A 26,805-nucleotide genomic window follows, 5' to 3' on the forward strand; every position below is an offset into this window, starting at 1 on the left:
GCCCAGCTGGTCTGGCTTTCCCATCCCCCTGAAATTGAGGGAGCTCCTGCTGCTCACGGTGCCCCTAGAAAAGGACCCAGGAAGTGGGTCACTGGGGATGTTTGCTGAATCTGTGGGTGGGTGAGGGGGAAGGCAGAGCCCAGCCTGGTTCCCACCTCATGGGACACTGGGACCATGAGCCATGTCCAGGTATGGGGACCTCAGCTCTTCACCTTCCCCTCTCCAGCTGCTTTAACAGCTCCTAGGAGTTCCCAGTACGTCTGCTGTTGTAATAGCAGCAACAGCATGAGCCTGGCTTGAGCTACGAGCACGCTGCCAACATTTTCCTGAGGAACGCAAGCAAAAGAAGGCATTTTCTACACAGCCTGTAACCCAGCAAAAGCTGAACACAATTTCATGGGACAAAGAAAAGGCACTTCCCTAGCCTAATGGCATGCCCTCATGTCAAACATCAAAAGTTCACCTCAAACAATAGAAAGGTCTTGAGAGTTCTTTATAGAGGAAAATGTTAGGCAATGTAAGCATAAGGTTCATTACCAATTCCCCCTGTAATAACTTCGGTCTGGTCTACACCTAAAAATTAGATCAACCTAGATTGACATTGCCTGGGGCTGTGAAAAATTTTGTGCCCTGGGCAATACAGTTAGGTCAAGCTAAGCCCCACTGTAGATACATCTAGGTTGACAGAAGAATTCTTCTATTGACTTAGCCACTGCCTCTCAAAGGGGTGCATTTAATATCGCAAAAAAACCAAAACAAAAAAAAAAAAACAAAAAACACACCCACATCCTTCCATCAATGTAGTAAGTATCTAGCTATGCCACTGCAGTGTTTGTAGTGTACACATTCCTTCGGTGATTTTTCAGGCTTATCACAGTACTAAATTTTGTATTCTTCACAATACTGCAAACATAATTCACTCAATCTTTTTTGTACTGTTTACTTAAACATATTAAGAAATCTTACTAGAATTATACAACAATTGAGGTGATCTTCCAGAATAAGACACCATGGGAAAGAAATTCAAGTTCTGACAAGCAGCCAATTCTGGCCCATTTTAGTTTGCTAAGAACCTGAAAAAAAAAAAAAAAAAAAAAAAAAAAACAACACAAAAACAAACAAAACTATCCTTTTCAGCACCTGCCACATTTACCACTACCAGCATTTTGCTTTCCACAATGTGACTAGACAAAAGGACATGTTACAAATGCTCTCTGAAACAATGTCCTTTGTACAGTGGAGTCGCATCATAGGTGCATTTAACTTGCGCCGTTTTAACTATACACACTCAGCAAAACAAAACAAAACAAAAGAGAGAAAATTAACAATTTTAATACTGTACCTGTAGTGCGGGCGATTCCGCCTGCCATTCCACTCGATGAGCATTTGATTATACGCGATTTTCACCTTACACACTGACTTCAGAACCTAACCCCAGCGTAAGATGCGACTCCCCTGTACTCTTACCAGTGAGTATAGTAGACTCTATATCAGGGTGGCCAACCTGAGCCTGAGAAGGAGCCAGAATTTACCAATGTGCATTGCCAAAGAGCCGCCGATCAGCACCTCCCCCTTCATCCCCGCACCTCCAGCTGTTTTGTGGCATACAGGAGACTCTGGGAGGGAGAGGGAGGGCACAGCAGGCTTTGGGGGGGGGGGGGGGGGGGGGGGGGGGCAGGGCCTGGGGCAGAGCCAGGGGTTGAGCAGTGAAAACCCCATGGCCCATTGGAAAATTGGCACCTGTAGCTCCAGCCCCAGAGTTGGTGCCTATACAAGGAGCCACATATTAACTTCTGAAGAGCCGCATGTGCCTTCGGAGGTTGGCCACCCCTGCTCTACAGAGATAGAAAGTTGAATTTCAATATAGAAAGTTAACGTGAACTGTCAGTTTCAGATTAAATATTAAATAGATTACATTTTAATCAAGAGAATTATTGGATTATTGCAATAATCATTGAAGGCATATTACTTCAATTCACAACAACAAATTTACACTGATCTAATAACATTCAAAGCCAATACCGAAGTACATCCACTGCATATACTTTATTTCCTGATATATCCGCTCTTTATTTCCTGACAGACTATCCTGTGTCTGTTGTATAGTTAGTTATTTTACTTCTTTACTCCATTCTCTTATTAATAGGTAGTAAGTGGAAATCCATTCTCCCCTCCAATTAGTATTTAAGTATTTTTATATTACGTGTGTGTATATAAAAATGTCATCTAAGTATTTTTATTTTGAAATATAATAATATGCGTAAGAGCCTATAAACATACAGAAAGCAGCAAGATAGACGATATAAATTACCTGATGTAAAGAAAACCCCAGCAACAAGTTTCAAGAAATATGTTGTACATAAATCATGAGAATTAGGCATGAAGCCTTGACATATTTATTTAAAAGAGGCAACAAACACTATCGTAGCTTCTACCTCCTTACAAACTAATGACCTAACAATGACAGTGTTATATTGAATGCAAGAGCTTATGGACAAACTTTCATCACAATGTCACGACCATTAAAATGATGATCTAGAGAGACAGAATTCTGTAAAATTTTTCAGCACCGATTGTCAGCATTGATTCCTCAGCCATTTCCAAATTAAAACCAGAATCATTCCCTTCCCTATATAACAGATAGTTGTATGGGCGCAGCATAAATATACAAATAGTGTAACTGATACAATTCCATAGTTGTATGCCAGCAGAGCTCCAGCAGCATGTAATAAATTTAATACTTTCATTCTGGAAAAGGAAAAAAGTAACATTCCTACCTTTGATGCCCTTGTTGCATCACAAGGATTTAAACACGACTTAAGACAGTGCAAGAGATTCAGGAAAAATTATTTGAAATTAAGATGATGTTTCCACATTGACTAAAAACTAAGTTACAACTCTGCAAAGACTGGAGAATCATTTTAAGATGAAATTCAGATATTAAACAAGGCTTTGGGAATGGATCTTTGGGATCTGTCCTTCATTTCTAGTGATACTAGAAGAGATCAACTGAAGTGATTGTGAATTGAGAGTATACCGGACAATCAACCAATTACACAGGTACATGTAAAATTCCAACAACTACAGATATTTGCGAAAACACAGCAATTCCCATCAAGTCACAAAACTTAAGTTTACACACATTACTAATAGAGATTAGCAAGATTTTTTTTCAGGCAAGGAATGTCCAATATTGCACTCCCTGTATCAGAACACTTGCAGTATTATATACATTGGAACTTAAACCAATTGAAGTTACTGAAGCTTTAGAATGCATGATAGAGAAGATACTTATCTCAGAGACTATACATACTACTCTTTCACATATTGTGGTCTTCTGTGCAGGGAAGATTTGCAAATTGCTCTAAGCAAAAGGAAATTTTCAGGTGAGTTTTCCTAAAAGTTATTTTACAAAAAGACAACTAGCAGTACAAAAGTATTATGCATCTACCCTAACCAAGACAGCGATATGGTACCCTACATCTATAAATCTTATAAACCGTTTCTTTTGACAACATGACAGAACTGTTTATGGACAGTATTATGCAGCTCCACCTTTTATAGCACCATTCACATGAATACAAGCCAACTCGGTCTCCTTTAATTTTATATTAACTACTTACAGCAAACAGGAATTCTTCACAAACAATTGATTCTTGTACCTTTCCCACACACCCACAACTCCCCTTGCAGCTTGGCGGCTTGCCTTGCCGATGTCACTGCCACTAGAAAAGCTACCTTCCATGATGGTGAGACAGGGAATACGAGAGCAAAGGCTCAAAGGGCGGGCTTGTGAGCCTGCTACATCGCTCCCCCAGAGCTTGGACCCAAGATCCCAATGTGGGTGAAGACTGCTCACACCCAGTCTTATCCTTTCCCTTGCGGGAGGATGGAGACCAGCCTCGTCCCGACTTCTTGGGCTTCGTGGTGGGAGCCATGGATGGGGACTGGTACTGGCTAGTGGACGGTCCCGGTGGGGTGCTACGCAGCAAGGTCACGATACTCGGTGCCAAGTCAGAGCATTGCTCCAGTGCCGGGGTGCTGGTCGACTCCATAAGAAGCGCTCTTAAATGGATATCACGCTCCTTCTTAGTTCTTGGCTTGAAGGACTTGCAAATTTTGCACTTCTCACTAATACATCCTTTGCCCAAGCAACACAGATAACTGCTATGTAGATCACTAATGGGCATGGGCCTCTTGCAGCGATCACAGAGCTTAAAGCCCGGGGATCGGGGCATGCCCCGTCCTGAGACAAAGTCCCGTTCGGAACCTACAAAGTCTCTAACTATAGCTAAGGGATTTATAAACATTAAAAAAAACTATATACAGTATAAACAGGAAATAACTAGTTTGTATGAACGAGCAGCTACAGCTCTAACTGAAGCAGCATCAGTTCCAGCACCATCACTGGCGGCAAGAAGGACCGAGAGGTAGGTAGGGGTGTGTGTGTGTGTGTGTGTGTGTGTGTGTGTGTGTGTGTGTGTGTGTGTGTGGTGGAGGGGGAGAGAGAGAGGAGAGAGAACCGGCAGTGTCCTATATATTGCGGCATGTACGCACCACTCCAGAGGGCGCCGCAGTCGGTCCCCTATAGATACTGCTGAGGGGAAAACTTCCAGCACCAGTGCATGTGACGAGCACACACGCCTAAGTTGAATGACATGAGCAATCACTTGAAGAAGAATGGATAATATTTGTATATTCCTGATGTACTGTCCATCAGATTTCAATTCTCTTCAGTTTTTTTTAAATGTGATAACTGTAATGCACCTGTGCTTTGAACTATAACTGTCACTGTGTACAAGTTATGTTTTTTTTTTTGCTCATCTATATATTCAACAAGAAATTGCAAGAGATTCTTTTCAACAGCTATCTTCAAATCACACAGAAGTCAAACTCGCAGATGGATGTTTAAAACCAAAGCACAGGTATTCCATAAAAGATGCAATATAGCCTCAAGACATTGCTAGTGCAATTTGCTTAAATGCTCTATGAGAATTATGAAAAATAAATGTTGTTCATTATGTAAAGTATCACTTGTACTAGTTGACATCTGTGGCTAAAAGAAGATATGAACATGAAACACTATTTGTGGCAATCAGACTTTTCGTTACTGAGACTAATTTGTCTGCAACCATTGCAATCCTGGACTCTAATTCGTGTAATATAATCTTTTATATTTCAGATAATTCAGTGTTCTTTACAGTTAAGTGTATATAAAAATGCTGGGTCTTCATTCGGTTTCATGTTTTAATAAAGAAACTATTTGATGTGACCTCCCCCAACCCCCCATAAAAATTTGAGTTAAAATATTGTCATGTATAACCAAAATTATAAGCAACTCAAATCTTTTGACACTGAGCTTCCAGAACACAATATGTTGTTGCCAACCAAGAGACAGAGGATTTTTTCCATTCTCATTTGAATTTCTCCAGGATGTCATATTTTTTTTTCTGAGAGAGCAATTCCCCCCCCCCCCCCCCCAGCTCTAAAAATTCCCTCTAAAGTAAAATTTAATTTTGGGAGAAACAACTTAAGCAAAGTATTCTATTTGTTAAAGATTATTGTTTAATAAAGATGTCTGATTTGTTAAATCAAAAGACTTGGCCCCTTTACTTTGGACTGTTCAGTTACAGTACTTTAAAATTATAAGATCTTTACAATTCAACCACTGATAGTCCATCACATCACACAAAACACCCAGGAAAAAACCTGATTAATGAAGATGACTCACCTGTAAACTAAATTCTACAAGATGAATGCTGCACATTCCCACTTATGGGATACACCAACAATGCAGTCTGGATGCACTGACAATACACCTCAGGATCCAAGCTGCATCATCAGTACATACCATGAGTGAGAATGTGCAGAGGCTACTCAAAGGAGCAAAAAAAGTTAACGTTGAAAGAGAATTTCACTGGAGTTCTGTTCTCACCCAGAAACCAGTGTTACAATTACTTAAAAAAAAAACAAAAAAAAAAAAACAAACAAACAAAAAAAAAACTCTCATCAACTTTAGAAAACTCCAGATATACATGTATTTTTTTTCAGGTTTTCCAGTTAAGAAATGCAGCCACATTTTCACTGATCATTACCCTGTCTTACACTGTTCACCCAGGCTTAGCTTTATTCCTAAAATATAAAAACAAAATAAACTAGGAAGTAAAATTCCTTTTTCTATTTGAGGGATCCATTTTCAATACACCAAAAGAATATCATTACAATATTACTCAATACAAAAAACCCCCCCAGATGTTCGTTGCTACACAATATAGATAAAAATATGGACTCGTATTCGTTACATACACAAATCTACAATGGCACAGAATTTACATTTCATTACACCAGATTCATCATTCCATTTCTATTATTAAAAAATTCTGTTAGTCTACTAAGATGCCTTACTGAGAACATAGATAGTTCTGATATAACTAAAATTGAGAAATATTAATATGAAACCAAACATTTTAGATGAGCAATATCATTTTTTACTTACCTTTAAAAGTTCAAAATAGTGAAGACAGTGATAAACGGGAGCAAGCAGCAGCCTCGGTAGAACATATTGAACAGCTTCTTTAAAACCTTCTCCTATTGACTGGAAACAAAAATGGTCTTAATCTTAAAACAATAGATGTGTTGTTGTAACACAATGGTATATTCTTAAAAACATTAAAAAAGATATTGTACCTGTAAATAGAATGCTGCTCCAGGCTTTGATAACTGACTAAGAAAGTGATCATGAAAAGCAGGTCGCAAAATATCTTGAGCGTATGATTCATATGGATCAAATGCCAGTTCCTAAGAAGAAATACAAAGTAAATTTTTAAAATAGGTTAGTATCAAAGCTTCATGTTATTGGTAAAAATATGAAGTATATTACACAGGAGAAAACTTTACCTATAATTTTATCAGTAAGCAATTTATAAAAATTTAGGCCCAAATCCTGAGAAGATTTAGGCACATGCTTAACCTCATGCATTTAGTTATCAGTGTGTAAAGTTAAACTCATGCTCAAGTCTTTGCAGAAACAGGGTCTCAGACAAACCCATTTTGATTTCAGTCTCTAAAGGCCAAGTTTGATACTTCTAAACCTTAAAGCTCTTGTTCATTTCATTTCTGCCAGCACCTTGTCCCTCCACCTGCATGCACTGGCAATAAGGAGGAATTCGGATAGTTGGGTGCCACTCTTCCCTTATATAGTCTCTGGGCCTGAAAATATGGTGGCATGAGGGGATGCTCATGCAGCTCAAATGGTCAAAGCCCTTCAAAAATGTCCCAAAGACCTGTGCAACCAAGGGGCAAATCCCTTAGCAGGGAACCCCCCCCTCCAAAAACTGCCAACACACACTTTGGAATTATGAGTGGAAGAAACTGGTCCCACAGCCTTTCTGTGACACAAACTAGTCTGCAGTCTCAGAATCAAGGGTAGGTCAGCAGGTTAAATCTTGAGCGCCTGGGAAAATCTGCCCTGTGATGACTGTTTCTTTGAAGAAAGTAGATGTCAATGTAGGCAGCCAAGACAGTTGAAACAAAGACATACTGAACTACCAAAAAACATTTTTTCCCCAATTATTCCAGTTATTTAGGACATACAAGGTGTATAACAAAAATAAAATATATATTATAAAAACAAACTTTACTGTTCTTACTTACCTCTGCTAGGTCTTCAAAACAACTGCCTACTAAAGGGTGGGGACTGCCTTCATCCGTCATTTCTACGGTGTCTTCAATGTGGCCCAATAGCTTCACACTAAGTTCGTGAATATCTGATATACGACTAAATATATTTTCCACATCCTGAAGGAAGAAATGGAACCATCAGACAATAAATATCAATGGTGAATAAGAAAGAGAAATTAAATCCGTAAGACAAAATATATGGCACACAAAGCAAGCTACTTAATCAGTTATAATATTGAACAAACACTGATTAGTTTCTCAGCTAAAGCAAGGTTATAAATATTGTAGGTAACGGACAGGTGATTAATTACTGACTCTTCTCCCATTATTTTTCTTCCAAACATGAAACAGAGAACTTAAGTTACTCATCTTAACCTGAAGTTAGCAAATAGGGCTATTTCTTTCATAGAATCAAACTCTTCAGTGTTTCCCCACAAGTGTTGCCTTTTGGTTTCCATTTCAAAATTTGAATTAAGAATAGTAATGACCCACATGTTAACCTGCGCTATGCAGCATACACAGTATTACACACAAATCATAATACCATGCAATTGCCCAATTTGTGTTCTGAACCCACTGGTGAAACCCAAAGTCTAGCAGAGAATAAAGATGAACCTGGGGAGAGGTGACCCAAACTTTTCAGCTTTTTTACTCTTAAGTAATCCAGTTTTCAGCAGCTCAGGATCTACTGCACATACCCAACTTTGTACACTATGAGTAAAATCCTGGCCCCAATGAAGTCAATGGCAGAACTGCCACTGACTTCAGTGGAGTCAGAATTTCACCCTACAGCTCAGTACCCTTATAGAAAGAATGGGTGGAGGAAAGATTTAGTGGAAGCAGAAATACAGTTCAACTACATAAAGCTCTAGCATGCAGAGAGAGATCTCATGTAGCTAAGAAAGTGCATGGCACTGACAGGAAAACAGAAATTCCAATTCCCATACCAGGACAGACTACTGGCCTATGTAATACAAAATTGCAAAAACAGGCAGCACTTGCTGTCCAAAAAAATTGCAAACTCTGCACACCTCAAACTTCTACCCAGTAATGCATTTAGCCAATGATGCAATTTTATTTAATTATGCAATGCCAAACAAAGAGGAAGAATATTCTTCTGGTTCCTCAAACATGGTCAGTTTATGACCTGAAGCATAAGTTTTGATCATCCTCAACGGTCTTAAATCTTTGCATTTATGTAGAATCTTTCATAAGAGGCTCTTAAGTGTTTTACAAACAAACACTTTCCCCTTCTACTTACAAAGATCAATAAATATTTTTATTCTTTCCCACACACTTAAAAAATATATATAAATATAAAAGGAACCTGAGGAACAAAGGTTAAGTTACTTGCAGAACGTCACACAACCCAGTGGCAGAGTAAGTGACCCGGGGTCCCAATTTTAAGTCCTTGAATATCTCCACAATACTGCCCCTGTTTATATTTTCAAGGCACTTCAGCACCTACATAGTGATAGGTCTTAATATGCATTTCAATGTTGTTGTTTTTGCTTTTTAAAATGCAGTCTATAGCAGTACAAGTGGGTTGAGAAATGGTACAGGAGAAACTTCCTTCAACCCCCATGTCAGTACAATAGTTCCCAATGCACTAAATTGGCTTTCTAGGATGCCAGAGAAGTGCAAGGGGAATATAATGAGGCATGGTATAGGACACTCAGCCCACCCTGCTCTACAATTCTATATTCTGGGTTCTAGACTTCTGGGCTGGGAGGGAGGAAAACATCCTCCTAATGCCTTATCATTTATTACAGGATGAGCTATAATACGTTCCTATGCTGCCTCTCCTTTCTTATCTACATTTCAATCCTTACACCATGTGTGCATGCACACACCCCTTTTCTCAGCCTGTTCTTTCAGAGCTGCCTTTGTAGGTGAGAGGCAGCATCAAAATAAGAACATCTGCTACTGTATTTTGTTTGTTCACCAACAGTTCTGGGCTGGAGCAACAAGTGTTGAGAAACAGATGGCTTTCTGATAGTTCTTCCTATACTATAGGAATGTTACACTAGACAAAAGTTAGGCCCCAGAAATTCTCACCTATATTAATGCAAACATAAGTTTGATATGCATCAGTTGTAACATCTATATAATACTTACATGAGCTGAAAACAATTTGGAGTTGGAGACAAAAGGCTCTCTAAAAACTTTTATAATGAGATTTAGTTCCCTTATGTACTGTCGAACCTCTGCCATAAATGACTTGACTAGATCATAATAGGTTTGTTCCCCTGAGGTGGAGGGTTCCTCATCAGATAAAGTTAGTGCACTTATATCTTCTACATCTTGATGGAACATATCCATCAACACCTGTGTAAATGAAATCGGAGAAAGTTAGCGGTTTCCTTAAATATACACAAAAATTAGATACAAAAGTTACTGACGGGAGGGGAAATAAGTTGTTATAAAAGATCTAGTTGAATACTATTAATGGGAGGCTTTGTATGTTGTCTTAAGATTGGTTAAATATATTTGGTAAAAAGAAAATTGAATTAAGAAGCAGCAATTCAAAAAACTAATTATGTATCATCCTAATTCTAACTCAGAGCTACAAGAAAGAACTGACTGGCAGTTTTGGTTGTTTTACACTTGGTATCCCATACGGAAGAAGGGGGCCAGGTTCATGCACATGAGGTGCACACACCTACAAGTGGGATCCACGTGGACAAATGCTTGGAAATATGCAATTTGGTTAATTTGTCTGTCCTCCATATGGGGTTCGGAGGAAGCAGAAAGAAGGAAATATAGCTTATATTATTTGAGACTGATCATACTTAAGATGCTTATGGACAGAAGGTAAGGATTACATTACATAAAGGGACAGCCTACAAGGAATGTGAAGGTACTTGAGGGAATACTGGACTAATGCATACCTATGACAGAGCATAGGCAAGTGTTGACAGCTTTATAATGTCTCAGAGTTAACTGATAAGGCTGGGCTAAGTCTGGAAACACTGTATGGGCCATGTCTGCGTTTGATGTGGTGAGTAAGGCAAAGCCACAGAAGTCCCCCTCTAGTAGGTTGTTCCTTCAGAGCAAATACCAGGAGGTTGGATGTTTGCTTCAGAGCCTTTAAGAAACCTGGGAGGTTTCTGCTGTTTATGCATGGGGTTGTTGCAACTCTTCAGAAGTGTGACTGTAGTGTACGAGGCACCCTTAAATCCAAACCCTGTTAAGGCCGGTTTCTTGGCCAATGCATTTTGCTAGTCCCACCAACAGCTGAAGGAGGCAGAAGATTAGGAGAAAGAACCGAAGGAATCAGCATCATTACCACAATCATATGGCAGGTACCCAAACTTCTGCTGAATATCCACATACAGACGTGTATCTACAAGCAGCGGTGATGGAGACAGCTGCCCTATACTACCAAGCTCTGGTCTACACTCCAGAATAAGGTCAACATAAGACAGCGTATGTTGACCTAATTATGTCAGCGTACACACTACAGCCTTGTCCCGACGTAAGTGCTCTACTACCCCGAGATAATAACTCCACCCCCATGAGAGGCACAGGGCTTATGTTGGTGTAGTTAGGGCGAAGCAATGTCTGTGTAAACACTGCAGGTTACTTACACTGGCTGTCATTCTTATCAATGTCAGGGCTCCATGCTGGAGCTGTGAAATTGACAAGAAAGCGTTCATAGCTTGGGCTGTCACTCCAGGTAGGATGGGGGGCTCCAGCTAGAGCCTGGCTGTCCCCCCGGGGACTTACTGCAGTGGTTGTAAGTCAACCTAACATAGGTCAACTTAAGCTTGTAGTATGACATGCCCTAAGCGTCTTAACGGTCAGTAAGGTCTCACAAGGTACTTCCCCCATCTGTTTCTTCCTTAGCCTTAAAAGGAAAGCGAAGAGGGCGCAGTCAATACAAGGCTGAAGCAAGACAGGGGACTATTCACTGGAGCAACAAGAAACAAAACCCCCCAATGAGCTGATTAACACAAGTAATGCCAATAACAGACAGGGCAAACAATGAGAAGGGGACACAAGAAAAGGTTCCGTGGACTTCAATGAAACTAGAGGCTCTGACCTCTCTTGAGGGACTGATTCCAAGTTGTGTGGGCTTTTTTGTTTTGCTTTTTTGAAAGGGAAAAAATACAGATTGTTTGCCCTCTAATGTGTCAAAAGATTGAGACTAGGTGTCCAAGGCAGCTAGAATGCAGCAATGCTTGAGAACAAGCCAAAGGAATTTGGCTCATCGACCACAGTCAGAAAGACAGTGTTCTGGAGCACTGGGGAATGCTGAGGTTGCATGAAGTGTCCCAAATAAAACTCTGCACCAATCCATCCCTAGGAATGCTTTACATTGAAATCACTGTTAGCCTCAAAATAGCAATAATTTTAGAAGTTCATGTACTGCTGGGGGGTTTCTATAGGAAGATGCATATCAAAATACTACATTACTATACATTTAAGAACTAAGAATAATATTCAACATGGAGATTTTGAGACACTATTCAAGATCTGGTTAAAAAATTAATACTGCCCCCCCCCCCCCAAATCCATTCCTTTGACACTTATGAACTATGCCACCTACCTTATCAGCACACATTGCCACTTTAATGTCTTGTTTTGTAATTTCATAATGTCTTATATTTCGTACGTAATTCCCAACCAGCTTTAAGATATCTGCAGAAATGTATTCTAATACTGCTACTATGTAAACAGATACTTGGTGGTCAATTTTATAACCTAAAACTTCCTAAAAAAAAAAAAAAAAAAAAAGTGCATCATTAAATGTGTTATACAACCAGTCAAATAACTAATTTATGTATTTTAGAATAAACCTATGAAATCATATGTTTAGTGCAACAGTCATTAGACAGTCAACATCTATCCACCATTAGTACTAGCAATACTAAAATACATCTCTCTCTCTATGTGTATAACAGGAATAACAGTGATATCACAAAAAGAACAGGAGTACTTGTGGCATCTTAGAGACTAGCAAATTTATTAGAGCATAAGCTTTTGTGGGCTACAGCCCACTTCTTCGGATGCTGTAGCCCACGAAAGCTTATGCTCTAATAAATTTGTTAGTCTCTAAGGTGCCACAAGTACTCCTGTTCTTTTTGCGGATACAGACTAACACGGCTGCTACTCTGAAACCAGTGATATCACAGGTAACACTGCATGGTTCATACTGACTTTGAAATGTTAAATGCTTGGTAGAGTTGTCATAACATGCAGTACAGTTCTAATTGACACAATCTAAAAGCACTGAATTCTCTTTATTACTCAGCTGGAATAAAACTATTGCAATTTTTGGCAGACAAGTATTTAGGGGTTTCTTTTTTTCAAAAACTGTTACTAACCTTTCAAGATGTGTTGCACATGTACATTCCTCTCTTGATGTGTGTGCACCCCAGGCAGAACACCAGACATTTTCCCCTCAGTAAAAACAACAAAGAGTCTGGTGGCACCTTAAAGACTAACAGATTTATTTGGGCATAAGCTTTCGTGAGTAAAAACCATCCGAAGAAGTGAGGTTTTTACTCACGAAAGCTTATGCCCAAATAAATCTGTTAGTCTTTAAGGTGCCACCAGACTCTTTGTTGTTTTTGTAGATACAGACTAACACGGCTACCCCCTGATACTTTTCCCCTCAGTGGTACTCATTTGGTGGGGCATGAGCACCCTCTGCTGGCGCCAGTAAAGGGCCCCAGCTGACCCTCAGCCCCCTCAGTTCCTTCTATCCAGAAAATCCGATGTAGAGGGGTAGGAGGGCAAGTTGTAGAACGGACATGTGCAACACATCTCATAGAACAAGAGTTACAAAAAAGTTAATAACTGTCTTTTTTCTTTTGAGTGACTGCCCATGTGCATTTCATTCTTGGTGAGTGTCAAGCAGTTAAATAGGTGGAGGGATCAGAGTTTATGTACCCATAGACTGCAGTACATCTCACCCAAATTTGGCATAATTTCTAAACTACTGGGTGATGGTGTAATGGGAGGAGAAAGTGTGCACCGATAACTAGGTTGCTGCTTTACAAATGTCCAGCATGGGGATCTGTGCTAGGAATGCCACTGAGGATGCCTGAGTTCTTGTGAAGCTTGCCCGGTGGTGAAACACCCGTCAGAGGATAACAAACACAGATGCTCACAGTTATCCAAGATGAAATTCTTTGTGAAGAGACTGAAAGAGCTTTAATTCTGGCCACTACAGCCATGAACAGAAAACTTGGATGGGGTATAAATACAATTAGGAAAACCATGGTAAAAAAATTTAGCCTGGCTTCACACTTTCTTCGTGCGAGGCTTAAAGTCCCTGCAAATTTGGCAACGCTCCCCAATAAGAGCTTCCCCAAGGCACTCAAAGCAACTTGAGTGTGGGTCGCTCACAGGAATAGCCTTATTTCAGGAAGCACAGGGCTTGAAGCCTGGTGACTGAGGCATCCCTTGGCATCGGGAATTAACTGAAACCCTCAGATGGGGTAAAATCCTAAGTGAACAAACACTAAACTATTTACAATAAAATTTAGTAGTCTGTGTTCTCTTGTGAGTATTTGCAAAAGCAAGAAGAGCCATTCCAGCGACTGTCACAGAAGGTAAGATAAGGAGGAACTAAGGGAAATCGGGGTTGGCTAGGCCCTTTATACTGGTGCCAGCGGTTTGAGCTGCCCAGATGGGTATCATTGGGGGGGAAATTTCCGGTGGAATACACATATAGAATCACTCGAAGAACTTAAACTTCTGGGAAGTATAATCATAGTCCCAAATGTATTCAACAAGCATACAATTAACTGAAATAGAAATATTACAATGATGATGATACATGACATACACTAAAATCCAGATACTTTATAAGATTTGTTTTATTCCTTTTAGGTTACGTTTCAGGCAATATACAGACAATGAATGAAAATGTCAACCTTAACATTATATAGTTCTGTAAAAGATAGGTTTGCCTAATTTTAAGTAGCAAGGTAATCAATTATGATTTCAATACTTACTTTTAACAAAGGATGGATTTTTTCTACTGGGAGAGATAATGGATTTCTTCGTTTCCTCTTTTCAATAGCAGACTGGGCATCAGCTATTGCCCACTTATCAATAGGATGGGGAAAACTTTTTTGAACACGATCCTTAGGAGACAGAAAACAAGCACTAAGGGCTCAGTGAATAATCTGAATGTATTCAGCAAGTATTATTCTTGTTTAGATAGAGACTTCACTGTTGCAGATTAAAAGCAATTCCTTAAAAAGGAATAATTTATTTTGATGCAACCATGTTTTAATGTACAGATAGAAACTAAAGTTATACTAAAAACTGTACAGCGATACATACCCTAAATGTTGTACACTAAATATATGTTGCATACAAAAAACTAAACTCAAAGAACATTAAGGTTGCAAACTTAAGCACTCAATTAGGAAACACTCACAGGTGTGTTGTGAAGTTAAGTTTATTAATGTATGTGAAGCCCTCAGATGCTACAGTGATGAGTGCCATAGAAAAGATCTCAAGGAAATTAATAATTCTGTCTTCAAAGCAGGGTTTGAATAGTGTGCAGTGACTAAGACACGGAGCCACACGTTGCATAATAAAAGGTTAAAATAAAATACTGAGTAGCTGTTCTTTCTGTGAGCACAGTCCATCCTGTGCACTGAGTAAGGCAGTGGTCCTGTGGAAAAAAATAGTTTGTCATCATTTAATTAAAGACCATAATTATACACACACAACTAGGGAGCCAAATTAAGATTCATGGGCAAGCTTAAGTCTGGTGTTTCCAAATTGTTGAGTGGTTGACTTTGCAACCTTAATGTCCTATTAACATAGGTTTTTTATGTATAATTTTCTAGGTTTTTAAAAAAGCAAACTAAAAATCAGAAATTTCTTCATGTCAAACTTTATCAACTCCAACAGGGTTCAATAAGGTTAGATCTACACCACAGACTTTTGCCACTTGAGCGAAGAGACTGCAAGCAGCAGAAGTCAATCTCTATGTAGGCCAGCCACTCAAGGGAGAGATGAGACACATTTTTGCCAGTGGGGCTCTCAGCTGTTTGGTGACAACAGAGGAATGTTCAGAATCAGAACCTGGAATAGAACTCAGGATTCCTTAGGTGAGTGCCCTTTAATGGTTGCACATAGGGACTATTCACAACTTCTTGACAACTGTTGAGAAGAGCCCACTTCCACCTAAATTGAATTGGCTTGTCAGCACTGATCCCCCACTGAGGCAACTCTCATTTTTTCATGTGCTATGTATTTATTATACCTGCCTCTGTATTTTCCACTCCATGCATCTAATGAAGTGGGTTTTAGCCCACAAAAGCATATGCCCAAATAAATTTGTTAGTCTATAAAGCGCCACAAGGACTCCCTTGTTGTTTTTGTTGATACAGACTAACACGGCTACCACTCTGAAACCTGTCAAAGGCTACTGTATCAGCTTTATAAATGTCATGTGATATCTTCCTGCAAGGGCTAGTGATGGTATTTCATGGCTCAATGGGTGAGCTCAATAATGATTCCAACAGGGAAATAAAGTCAGTGTACGGTGTGTACACATTTTATTCAGATATACACACTATACAACATACAGTATTACTCTGGCACACAAAACTGACACTAGATATTAAAATACTAGATATGTTAGGAAGGACCTGGGACATAAAACCAGCTTTTGGTCTGCCACTGACAGACACATAAGTACCATATTTCTCCCATGCACTTCACTTCCATAATGCCATGCACAGTAGAATCTCAGAGTTATGAACACCAGAGTTACAACCTGACCAGCCTATCACACATCTCATTTGGAAACAGATGTACACAATCAGGCAGCAGAGACAACAACAACAACAACAACAACAACAAAAGTAAATACCGTACAGAACTGTGTTAAACTACTAAAAACAAAGGGCAAGTTTAATAAAAAAGATTTGACAAGATAAGGAAACTGTTTCTGTGCTTGTTTCATTTCAATTAAGATAGTTAAAGGCTGCATTTTTTTCTGCATAGTAAAGTTTCAAAACTGTATTAAGTCAATGTTCAGTTGTAAAATTTTGAAAGATCATAACTCTGAACAAAATGTTATGGAACATTTCAGAGTTATGAACAATCTTCATTCTTGAGGTGTTTGTAACTCTGAGGTTCTACTGTATCCCTCATTAGAGAGACACTTGTAAGCATGAAAACTTCTCTCTCATATTAACAGAAGTTGGTCCAATAAAAGATACTGCTTCACCCACCATGTCTCTCTAATATCCTGGGACTAACAGATCTACAACAACACTGCATACATGTATTTCTCATGACATTTTAAAGTGCTAATTAAACAAACTATTCATCCACAGCATCCCAAATTAAAGCTCCAAAATACAGAACAGATAAACATTCTCTGTACCTCTACATCCAGAAAGCTTCTCGGCTGGGCTTGGCACAGCATATTCAACAACTGCAGAATTAACTCCTCAACATATTGTAAAGCATCTTCAGCTGAGGAAAGTTTAGGATGGACTTGCACCTGAACCTACATTGAACAGAAAATTGATTTAAACCTCACACACTTTCCCCGAGGACTCCATGCTTTTATTTCCACAGAAGTTAACTTACAGTTAAAAGAATTTCAGGAGCATGACACCACAGACCTAAAAACTAAGAGAGCCAGAATTTTATGCGGCATAAATCAGCATAGCTCACAGATTGAAGTCAAAGAAACTATACCAATTTGTGCCAAATCTAACCCACAGTACTTAAGTGAACACATTTTGCAATACGCAACATTTGATGCTGACTTAGTTCTACTGCAATGTCTACAAGATATTGTCTGATAGTGAGTGGGCTGTGACACAGCTATGCATATACATATTTTTTTAAAATAAACATTGCATATTTTTTTCTCCCCCTCCCTTCATCTATTGCTTGCAGATTAAACTCTTTAGGCTGGAAGTGTGTGTGTGTGTGTGTGTGTGTGTGTGTGTGTGTGTGTGTACACAATGCAAGCTACCATAATGCAAATATTAAAATAATTTTTAAGGTACAGGCACTATATTTAAATAGTTTCACCTTTTTAGGAAAATTTAGCAATCTTGAAGCTTAATTTAATCAATTTGCCTAAAGAGTTTGGCTTTCACCGAAAGTAAGTTTCCTTTAGTGTTGTCTGAAGTTAAACTACCTTAAATGCCAGTTGCACTGTTTTGAATACTTAATTATTCTGAACCAATCTCCAAATAAAAATATTTACAATATTTTACTTCATCGGCTCTGCACTTGGTAATGCTTCAAATTTTACAAATGTGAATGTTACACAGTAAAGGTAAAATTTAGATTTGCAGTTATAGCTGGGAATAAATTCCCAGTGGCTAAATATAGTGAAGTTGCACTCCCCTCCCACCTGCTAAATTACAGATTTCATTTTCTGGAATACCTGTTTAGTAATTAAAAAGTACTACCTGAAACATGACTGCAATGTAATGTTTGCTTCCTACCCCTGTAGCTAACAAATAGCTTGGTTTTAACAGTTTAGGTGCACACAAAGTACAAAGTCTTAGGCTGTGTCTACATTACCACTTTCAGCGCTAAAACTCTGGTCCTTCAGGGGTATGAAAAAACACCTCCCTGAATGACAAAAGTTTTAGCGCTGAAAAGCGCCATTATAGACAGTACTTTATCGCTGGGAGACGCGCTGCTGGTGATAAAGCTACCACTGCTCGTTTTTGTTTTTTAATATATTGCTGGGAGAGCTCTTCCCCAGCGATAAAGCGCGTCTACGCTGCCATGTCACAGTGCTGCCGCGGCTGTGCTGTAAGTTTGCCAGTGCAGACATACCCTTAGAAGTAATATATTTAAAAACACCTAAGAACATTGTTCTTAGGGGTATTCACCACAACTGTTAAAGTATTTGTGCCAAAAGGAAGCTGATGGTAGGACTATGAAGGTTGTTACCTAAGTAGCAAAACCATCAAATTTACTATCCCGCCACAACCCAAACTCCAAAACCCACTGTCAGTCACCCCAATCACCACAAACCCCTAAGCTACCTTCCCTAAAATCATAAACCATCAATCTATCTAATCCGAATATCAACCCAACATGCCAACATTCAGTAAATGATTAAATTATGGAGGCATCATTAGTAGCTCCATAGTTAAGGCTGCATTTATATTTGCACTTACAGCAGAATTAAATCTTATGAGGAAAAAAAAGCATAAAACGTGCATTCATCATTCTGCCTCAGAAGCAGAAGCCTACTGAAGCACCCCAGGAGGCTTCATGTTTGGGTACTGTTCTTTGTTATAGATCCTGCCTTTGAATTTGTTTAGTTTGCTAAAACTTTAATGAGAGTTGGTTTAGTTTGACAAATTATGTCCACACTTAGTGGGTCTTAAAGCACCTCTAGGAGTCATTGCTTTTTACCTTAAAATCCCTGGCAACTCTTGAAAAACAAATCTCTGTGCCAACTGACTGACCAGAGCCTTTATTCTGGATCTGAAGCAAATTTGATTTTTGCCCAGCACCTCATTCTGAACAGCTTGTATGATATGGTTTTGGTGGCGCTTGTGAAACAGCAGGAAAGCTACTAGCCTATCAGGCAAAAAATCGGGGACAGCTCAGTTTACTGCACTCTGTGATTATAGTATCATATGTTGTTAGTATTTGCATTACCTAGAACCTAAACCTTCCAACTGGGATTAGAGCACCACCGTAGTAGCTGCTGTACAAATTGAGTAGGACAGTCCCTGTCCTAAAGAGCTCACAATCTAATTTAGGATGCAACAGTGGATAAAGCAAAAATATAGGTTTAGCGAGGGAAGATAAGGAAAGCAGCAATGAGAATATGCATTAACGCAGGCTGGCACATGATTTCAAGACTTGTTAAATAGTAAAGCTTTTGATACTGTCTCACATGACCTTCTCATAAACAAATTAGGAAAATGCAACCTAGATGGAGCTACTATAAGGTGGGTGCAAAACTGGTTGGAAAACCGTTCCCAGAGAATAGTTATCAGTGGTTCACAGTCATGCTGGAAGGACATGAGTGGAATCCCGCAGGGATCAGTTCTGGGTCCAGTTCTGTTCAATATCTTCATCAATGATTTAGATAATGGGCTAGAGAGTACACTTAAAAAATTTGCAGATGATACCAAGCTGGGAGGGGTTGCAAGTGCTTTGGAGGATAAAATTAAAATTCAAAATGGTCTGGACATCCTGGAGAAATGGTCTGAAGTCAATAGGATGAAATTCAATAAGGATAAATGCAAAGTACTCCACTTAGAAAGGAACAATCAGTTACACACATACAAAATGGGAAATAACTGCCTAGGAAGAAGTGCTGCAGAAAGGGATCTGAGGGTCACAGTGGACCACAAGCTAAATGAGTCAACAGTGTAACGCTGTTGCAAAAAAAGCAAACATCATTCTGGGATGTATTAGCAGGAGTGTTGTAAGCAAGACACAAGAAGTAATCCTTCCGCTTTACACCGCGTTGATTAGGCCTCAACTGGAGTACTGTGTCCAGTTCTGGGCACCACATTTCAGGAAGGATGTGGACAAATTGGAGAGAATCCAGAGAAGAGCAACAAAAATGATTAAAGGTCTAGAAAACATGACCTATGAGAGAAGATTGAAAAAACTGGGTTTGTTTAGTCTGGAAAAGAGAAGACTGAGGGGGGACATGATAACAGTTTTCAAGTATGTAAAAGGGTGTTACAAGGAGGAGGGAGAAAAATTGTTGTTCTTAACCTCTGAGGACAGGACAAAAAGCAATGGGAGGTTCAGGTTGGACATTAGGAAAAACTTCCTAACTGCCAGGGTGGTTAAGCACTGGAATAAATTGCCTAGGGAGGCTGTGAAATCTCCATCATTGGAGATTTTTAAGAGCTGATTAGACAAACACCCCTCATGGATGGTCTAAATCAGAGGTTCTCAAACGGTGGTCCCCGGACATTCAGGTGGTCCGCCGATAGTTCCCTCTAAGGTGTGCGTCTGGGCGGCCTCACACAAGAGAATGAAGGGCCATCCACCTAACTAGTGGAGCCGCACAGGTGTGGCTCCACTAATTAGGGGCCTGGACCCTGGAAAAGACGCACATGTAAGGTGAGGTGGTGGCCTTGGGGGGGGAATAGGGAGTAGATGGGAGGGGACAGTGGGGTGAGAAGAGGGGATGGGGGGAATTTGGGATGTGCAGGGCTGCGGCGGCCAGAGAAAGAAGTGACTTTCCCCAGCTCCAGAGCTGTGGCTGTCGGGGAGAGACAGCCCCCCTTTCCAGCCTCAGCTTTGTGGCTGCTGTGGTAGGGGAGAGACCCCCTCCTTCACAGCTCCAGCTCGGGGGCTGTCGTAGCAGGGGAGAGAGGGCACATCCATCGCATTAGAAAGGCAAGACTACTAATATTAAAATGAGTTGTGTACTTTTATTTGTAGAACAAAAAAAGTTAATTAAGTTTTTAATCGGATGAAAAGCATCCGGGGCCCATTGATTTGAATTCATTCAGATTAGTCAGAAGATCTCTGACATGTTCTTTATTTATCCCAATTTCTATCCCTTCCCCTTTATTGTCTATGGCTACTTCATTAGTTGCCCGGTCACATATTTTTTATGAGAAGACTGAAGCAAAAGTTGGTATAGAGGAGCTCTGCCTTCCTATCATCTTCCATTGCCAATTGACCTTCTCCATTGAGCAGCGGACCCACACCATCATTGATCTTTCTTTTTTTGTCTGACATATTTGAAGAACCTCATCCTGTTGTCTTGAACATTTCTTGCCAGCAGTAACTCACTTGTTGCCTTAGCTTTCCTGATTTTGTCCCTACATGCTTGCACTATTCCCATGTAGACTTCCTTGGTGACATGCCCCTCCTATTTTGTATCCCTTTTGGTTTTTAGAGAGCTAAAAAGCTCCTTGTGCACCCACATTGGCTTCCTGTGGCTCTTCTTATCTTTCCTCTGCATCGGAATAGCTTGATGTTGGGCCTCTAGAATTCTATCTTAAGAAATGCCAGACCCCTTCGACTCCTTTTCTTTCTAATTGGTCTTTCCATGGGAACTTGCATACTATTTCTCTGAGTTGAAATCTGCCTTTCTGAAGTCAAGTGTCCTTGTTTTTGCTGTTCTCACACCATCCTTTCCATGCAGGGTGACCAGATGTCCTGATTTCATAGGGACAGTCCCGATTTTTGGGTCTTTTTCTTATATAGGCTCCTATTACACCCCACCCCCTGTCCCGATTTTTCACACTTGCTGTCTGGTTACCCTATTTCCATGGGAGCTTGAATTTTATCAGCTCATGATCACTTCCTCCCAAATTCCCAATCACCTTCACATTCACAAGTAATTCATCCCTGTTGATCAAAACCCGATCCAAAATGGATGACCCCCTACTTGTTTCCTCAATTTTCTGAATCAGAAAGCTGACCCCCACACATGCTAATAAATACATGAACTCAGAAGATGAAGTTAATGGTCTGTTTACTGAGTTCATATAAATAGCCAAACATCACACTCCAGTACCAAAGATCACTATTTATCTGAACACTTGACCACACCCTGAAATGACGCAAACTTGTTTGTTCTGAAATGCTTATCTGGATGAGATAAGGGAGACTTAAAACAACTGCTTAAATCTTTTACAAAGGCTTCAGAGAGTGCTAAACTAGCATGTGAAACTTCCATGACATTTTAGAAGTTTTAAACCAACTACAAATCCCTCTCCCTCTCAGTTGCTCACCTTTCACTCCCATCTTGTGAAGTTACCACTTTACTAGTTCTTTAATCATAGTCTTCAAGGCAGATAAGCCCTGGATTTCTAATGCAAGATAAAGATTGGGGTGAGCTGAAAAATTGTTCATACTTTGTTTTAGAATAAATCTACTCACAAGAGTGTTGTATGCAGCAGAAAAGCGAACAGGTATTTTGTGCTGTCTGGCTACAAATCTGGGAGTACAACTTGGTGCATACATTTGAGGTGGACAAGTTTATGGTTATGGCTGTCAGGTTATAGATATATATAGCAGTGAGGTAGTGCAGAGGCATGTGATTGCTGTTATAAGGTGTCTGAGCTTCAAATTATGGAATTATATCATAAGAGACTATTTCTACACAGATAAGAGAAAGTTGAATGGACACATTCTCAACTAGGCAGATAATTTGTCAAAATTAGTATTCTTTCATATCTTTTTATAACTTTAAATCATAAGTTACAATACATACATAATACATTCATAAAACGTAAGACAGAGCAAACATGGCAACATACAAAAGAACAAGGATTGTTTGGCTTTACCATACCTAAAAGCTTATTCCTAGACATGCCAACTTTAAATATTTATAGGCCAGTCACAAAATAGTTCAAATAAAGACTGAACTGAACTATGTTGGGGATTCAGTACTTAGCTGCTAGGGACAGGTGGACAACAGGATGGTGTGCTACCTTCCCAAAGCCAAGATGTGAGGTGTCACTAAGATTGGATAGGCTTCTGTAGTCAACAGACAAGGATTGATTGGTGATAGTTCATATCCGCACTAATGACATTGCCTTGCAGAATATTTTACAGATAATAGATTACTTCAGGGAACTCTGAAGCATGCATCTGAAGAAGTGAGGTTTTTTACCCATGAAAGTTTATGCCCAAATAAATCTGTTAGTCTTTAAGGTGCCATGGACTCCTGGTCAGAGTACTCAGGAGGGCTTTTAACAACAGAGATGACCACTTATTTAGCACAAAATCGAGATGCTAAGAATAATCAAGGAGGCAAAGGACATGAAGAGAAGAAGTTACTTAATTATCTATCCACCAGTGCTATTTTGAAAAAGAAAATGGTGCTCATAAATGACAACATAACCACAGAGTTGCTGCAAGCCAGTGAGGAACATCTGGTAAACGTGATGCACAAGCTACTCAAGCTTTACAGACAAGAGAGATAACAGTATCTACCCATAAAAAGGAGATAAGAGCAAGTACAAGAACTACAGAGAAATCAGCTTACTGAGTGTGCCAGGAAAAGCATTCACCAAGATATCGAAGAGGAAAATGAAGAGGTACGTGGAAGAGGCACTTGCAGAGGGACAGGCGGAATTTAAACCATGAGGAAGTACAATAGGTTAGCTATTTGTGAAAAGAACATAACCAAACCTGTTACAACAACTTTATAGACTTCAAACTGCCTTTTTATAGCATTTGGCAGAAAGGGTTATGGCGAATTTTAAGAATGTAATGGCATCCTTTGGAAATTAATCAAGCAGACAGAAAACATCTAAAGAAAGTCGATGAGCGTGGTGAGAGTGACATGAAGCTGACGAAATGGTTTGGGGATGACCATAGAAGTGAGACAAGGATACACACTATTGCCAGATTTGGAAGCTGTAGCACAGACAAATGAATGGTAATGGCTGTAGCACAGACAAATGAAACAAGACAAGTCATGGTATGTGAGCGGACAGTGCATAACTTTAGAGTCACAGGTGATATTGATCTCTATGGCACTGACCAAGTTGGATCTACAGAGATTACTTGACAAGGTAGACTGGAAAGGCAGAAAATTCAGACTGAAGATCAGTATGGAGAAGACAAAAAAGATGGCAATTGGAAGGCAAGAAGAGAAGGCATTGGATAGACATGGTAAAGAATGACATCAAACAAGAAGGTTTAAAGATGAACGACACCATGAAGCAGATACAAGATAGAAAGTGGTAGAAAGACTTCATTCGGCCCCATCATTGCTGCTGAGCTGACCGATGGGATTAAACAAAAAGCACCATACAGACAGCAATGTTAGGAGCCTGAGTAGCAAACAAGGAATTGTAATTGCTCATTTCTCAATATAAATTTGATCTAGTTGGTCTTACTGAAACCTGGTAGGATGATTTGCACCAAGCTCTCCCAATTGATGAGATACAAGAACTTCCCTTGGAGAACTTTGAAGTCCAAGATCTGCCTCACCAGGTATTCTTCTGACCCCTGAACCGTAACAGAGGGGGGAGGTGGCTGTATCTGTCCAGGAAAGAAGTTGATGTACTTTTTCCAGCAGGGAAATAATGGAACACCGGATGCACCTTGATCTATTCGGTAGCCAAAGTTTGAAGGCCACCAGGTTAATCAGCTGGATTACCTGGAATGGGCCGAGATATCGGTAGTCAGGTTTCCTTGAGGGCCAGGCTGTGTGTCCATGCACTGCATCGAGCCATACCTTACCACCGACTGTGATGTAAGGGGTGTCCTGCCAAAGGAGGTCAGTGTATCTTTTGTAATCCCTTTTGGCTGATTCTAGGTGGGTTTTCAATTCTTAATGGACATGGTGCAGGTGCTTACACAGGTTAGAGGCTATGTGGGAATGTGGGAAGCTGGCAATACGGACAGGTGAAAACAAGGGTGGAAGCCATAGTTGGCATAAAAAGGACTTTGGCAGACTGATCTGTGGTCGGATCGGAAGTGTCATACATGAACTCAGCAAAGCTGCACCCGCCATTCTGAGGTAGTTGATAAAGCAACTAACATACTGCTACAAAATTTGGTTCACTTGCGCCATCTGCCCATCAGTCTGCAGATGATAGGCAGAGGAAACTCACAGATTAACATTTCAGATCTTAAATAATTCCTAAAAAAAAAAAAAAAAATGAACTGAAATCCTCAGTCAAACAATGTCAGATGGTAAATCATGAAGCTTTAAGATCGTTTAATCATATCTGTCACCTCTGTAGTAGGAATTTTCCAGCAACATATGAAATGAGACATCTTTGTGAGAAGGCGGACGATAATTAGTATGGCTGGGTGGCCCTGGAAATTCAGGAGGTCAATGAGAAAGTCCATAGAAATAGATAACCAGGACTGAGATGGAGTTGGCAAGGGAACCAAAGCACCCAGTGGTTTGGCAGGATGTATGTGTGTGTGTGTGTGTTGGGGGGATGGAGGGAGAAAAGAGGTGGAGGAGAAAGCAAGAGGCTGTCCAAGCACATACATAAACACTTGCAATGTTCAACATTATACATCAGCATAGGTTTGGCCACCGGAAATCGAGAAATCAGTTTCAATAAATTTTCTAGTGACTGAAATGGCCTGTCGGGATGAGTCATGATATAGCTGGAGCATGGTTAGATGTGGTAGACTATAGGTGACACAGATCTGATCTTTGAACAAGAAAATCTCATTCTTGACCGAGAAGTTTGAGTCAGGGGGCCAGATCTGTGATGGCTGGCCTCAATTTTACCGCAAATGGACCATGAGGCAAGGAAGACCTGAAAAGACAGCAAATCGTTGTTTGCTAGTACACTGATAAGATGACAGGACTTCAAGACTGTGGCAAGCTATGGGGGGGGGGTCTATTCCCCTTGTCTAGATACTCGCTCTTGTAAGATAATATGCCAGACTTCGCATTTCGGGTACCAGGGCAATAGGTCAGGGTAAAAATCAAATCAGGAGGGGGAGAAAAGGGACCAACAGATCTGGTGTTGATTGAGAGCATTTGCAGTTTGCAAATATTCAATGTTTTGATCCGTGAATATACCTAAACAAGAAAACGTGCGCCTTCCAAGTGATGACACCAGTCCTAAAGACAGCTTTGATGACCATCAGTTTGTCACAGACCTTGTAATTTTGTTTCACAGGCATCAGCTTTCAGGAGTGGAAAGCACAGAGATGGAGAACACTCAGGGACCTATTTGCTATGATAGCACTGCTCTGATCACATAATAGGAGTATCTGCTTTGACAATAAAGAGTTTAGTCAGCTCCAGGTGAATTAAGATGGGTGCTGATGTAAATGTTTCTTTCAGTTGATCAAAAGCAGATTGTTTGGACACAGGAAGCCCAAAAGCAGTGTCCTTTGGCAGCAGCTGGGTAATTGGGGTCATTACCTTTGAAAACCTCACGGATGAACCACTGGTAGAAGTCGGCAAACTACAGGAAGCACTGGACATTGCGGACCTGTCTCAGCTCTGCCCAGTCCACACCTCTCTGGGATCCATATTTATCCCACTGGACGAAGTGATATAGCCTAGAAAGCCAAATGGAAGATACAAAGAGCTGTTCTTTTGGGGCAATCGGAATTGGAGCCCCAGCAGTGGATGTAAACTGACAGATAATGTTTTTTGCCAGATTCTCATTGAAGTATTCCTGTAGGGCAGTGGTTTTCAACCTTTTTTTCATTTGTGGGCCCCTAAAAAATTTCAAA

At 40.0% G+C, this 26,805-nt stretch overlaps 1 protein-coding gene across 2 annotated transcripts in view; it reads right to left on the reverse strand.

Moving 5' to 3' along the window:
- SOS1 (SOS Ras/Rac guanine nucleotide exchange factor 1) overlaps nt 1–26,805 on the reverse strand; it is an 84,431-nt gene that overhangs the window by 46,109 nt on the left and 11,517 nt on the right. The window contains exons 1-8 of one of the 2 annotated variants that reach the window (XM_034764012.1): nt 17,048–17,159; nt 15,261–15,319; nt 14,649–14,780; nt 12,233–12,397; nt 9,799–10,008; nt 7,654–7,797; nt 6,688–6,798; nt 6,497–6,595 (exon numbers count right to left, since the gene is read on the reverse strand). In XM_034764012.1, the coding sequence (XP_034619903.1) occupies nt 6,497–6,595; nt 6,688–6,798; nt 7,654–7,797; nt 9,799–10,008; nt 12,233–12,397; nt 14,649–14,780; nt 15,261–15,293 (894 nt within the window). In that variant the 5' untranslated portion in view covers nt 15,294–15,319; nt 17,048–17,159. Of the gene's footprint in view, nt 1–6,496; nt 6,596–6,687; nt 6,799–7,653; nt 7,798–9,798; nt 10,009–12,232; nt 12,398–14,648; nt 14,781–15,260; nt 15,320–17,047; nt 17,174–26,805 lie in introns of those variants that run through there. The other variant, XM_034764011.1, reaches the window with a different exon arrangement.

This window comes from Trachemys scripta, chromosome 3 (genome assembly GCF_013100865.1).
Source record: "Trachemys scripta elegans isolate TJP31775 chromosome 3, CAS_Tse_1.0, whole genome shotgun sequence".
NCBI lineage: Eukaryota > Metazoa > Chordata > Testudines > Emydidae > Trachemys > Trachemys scripta.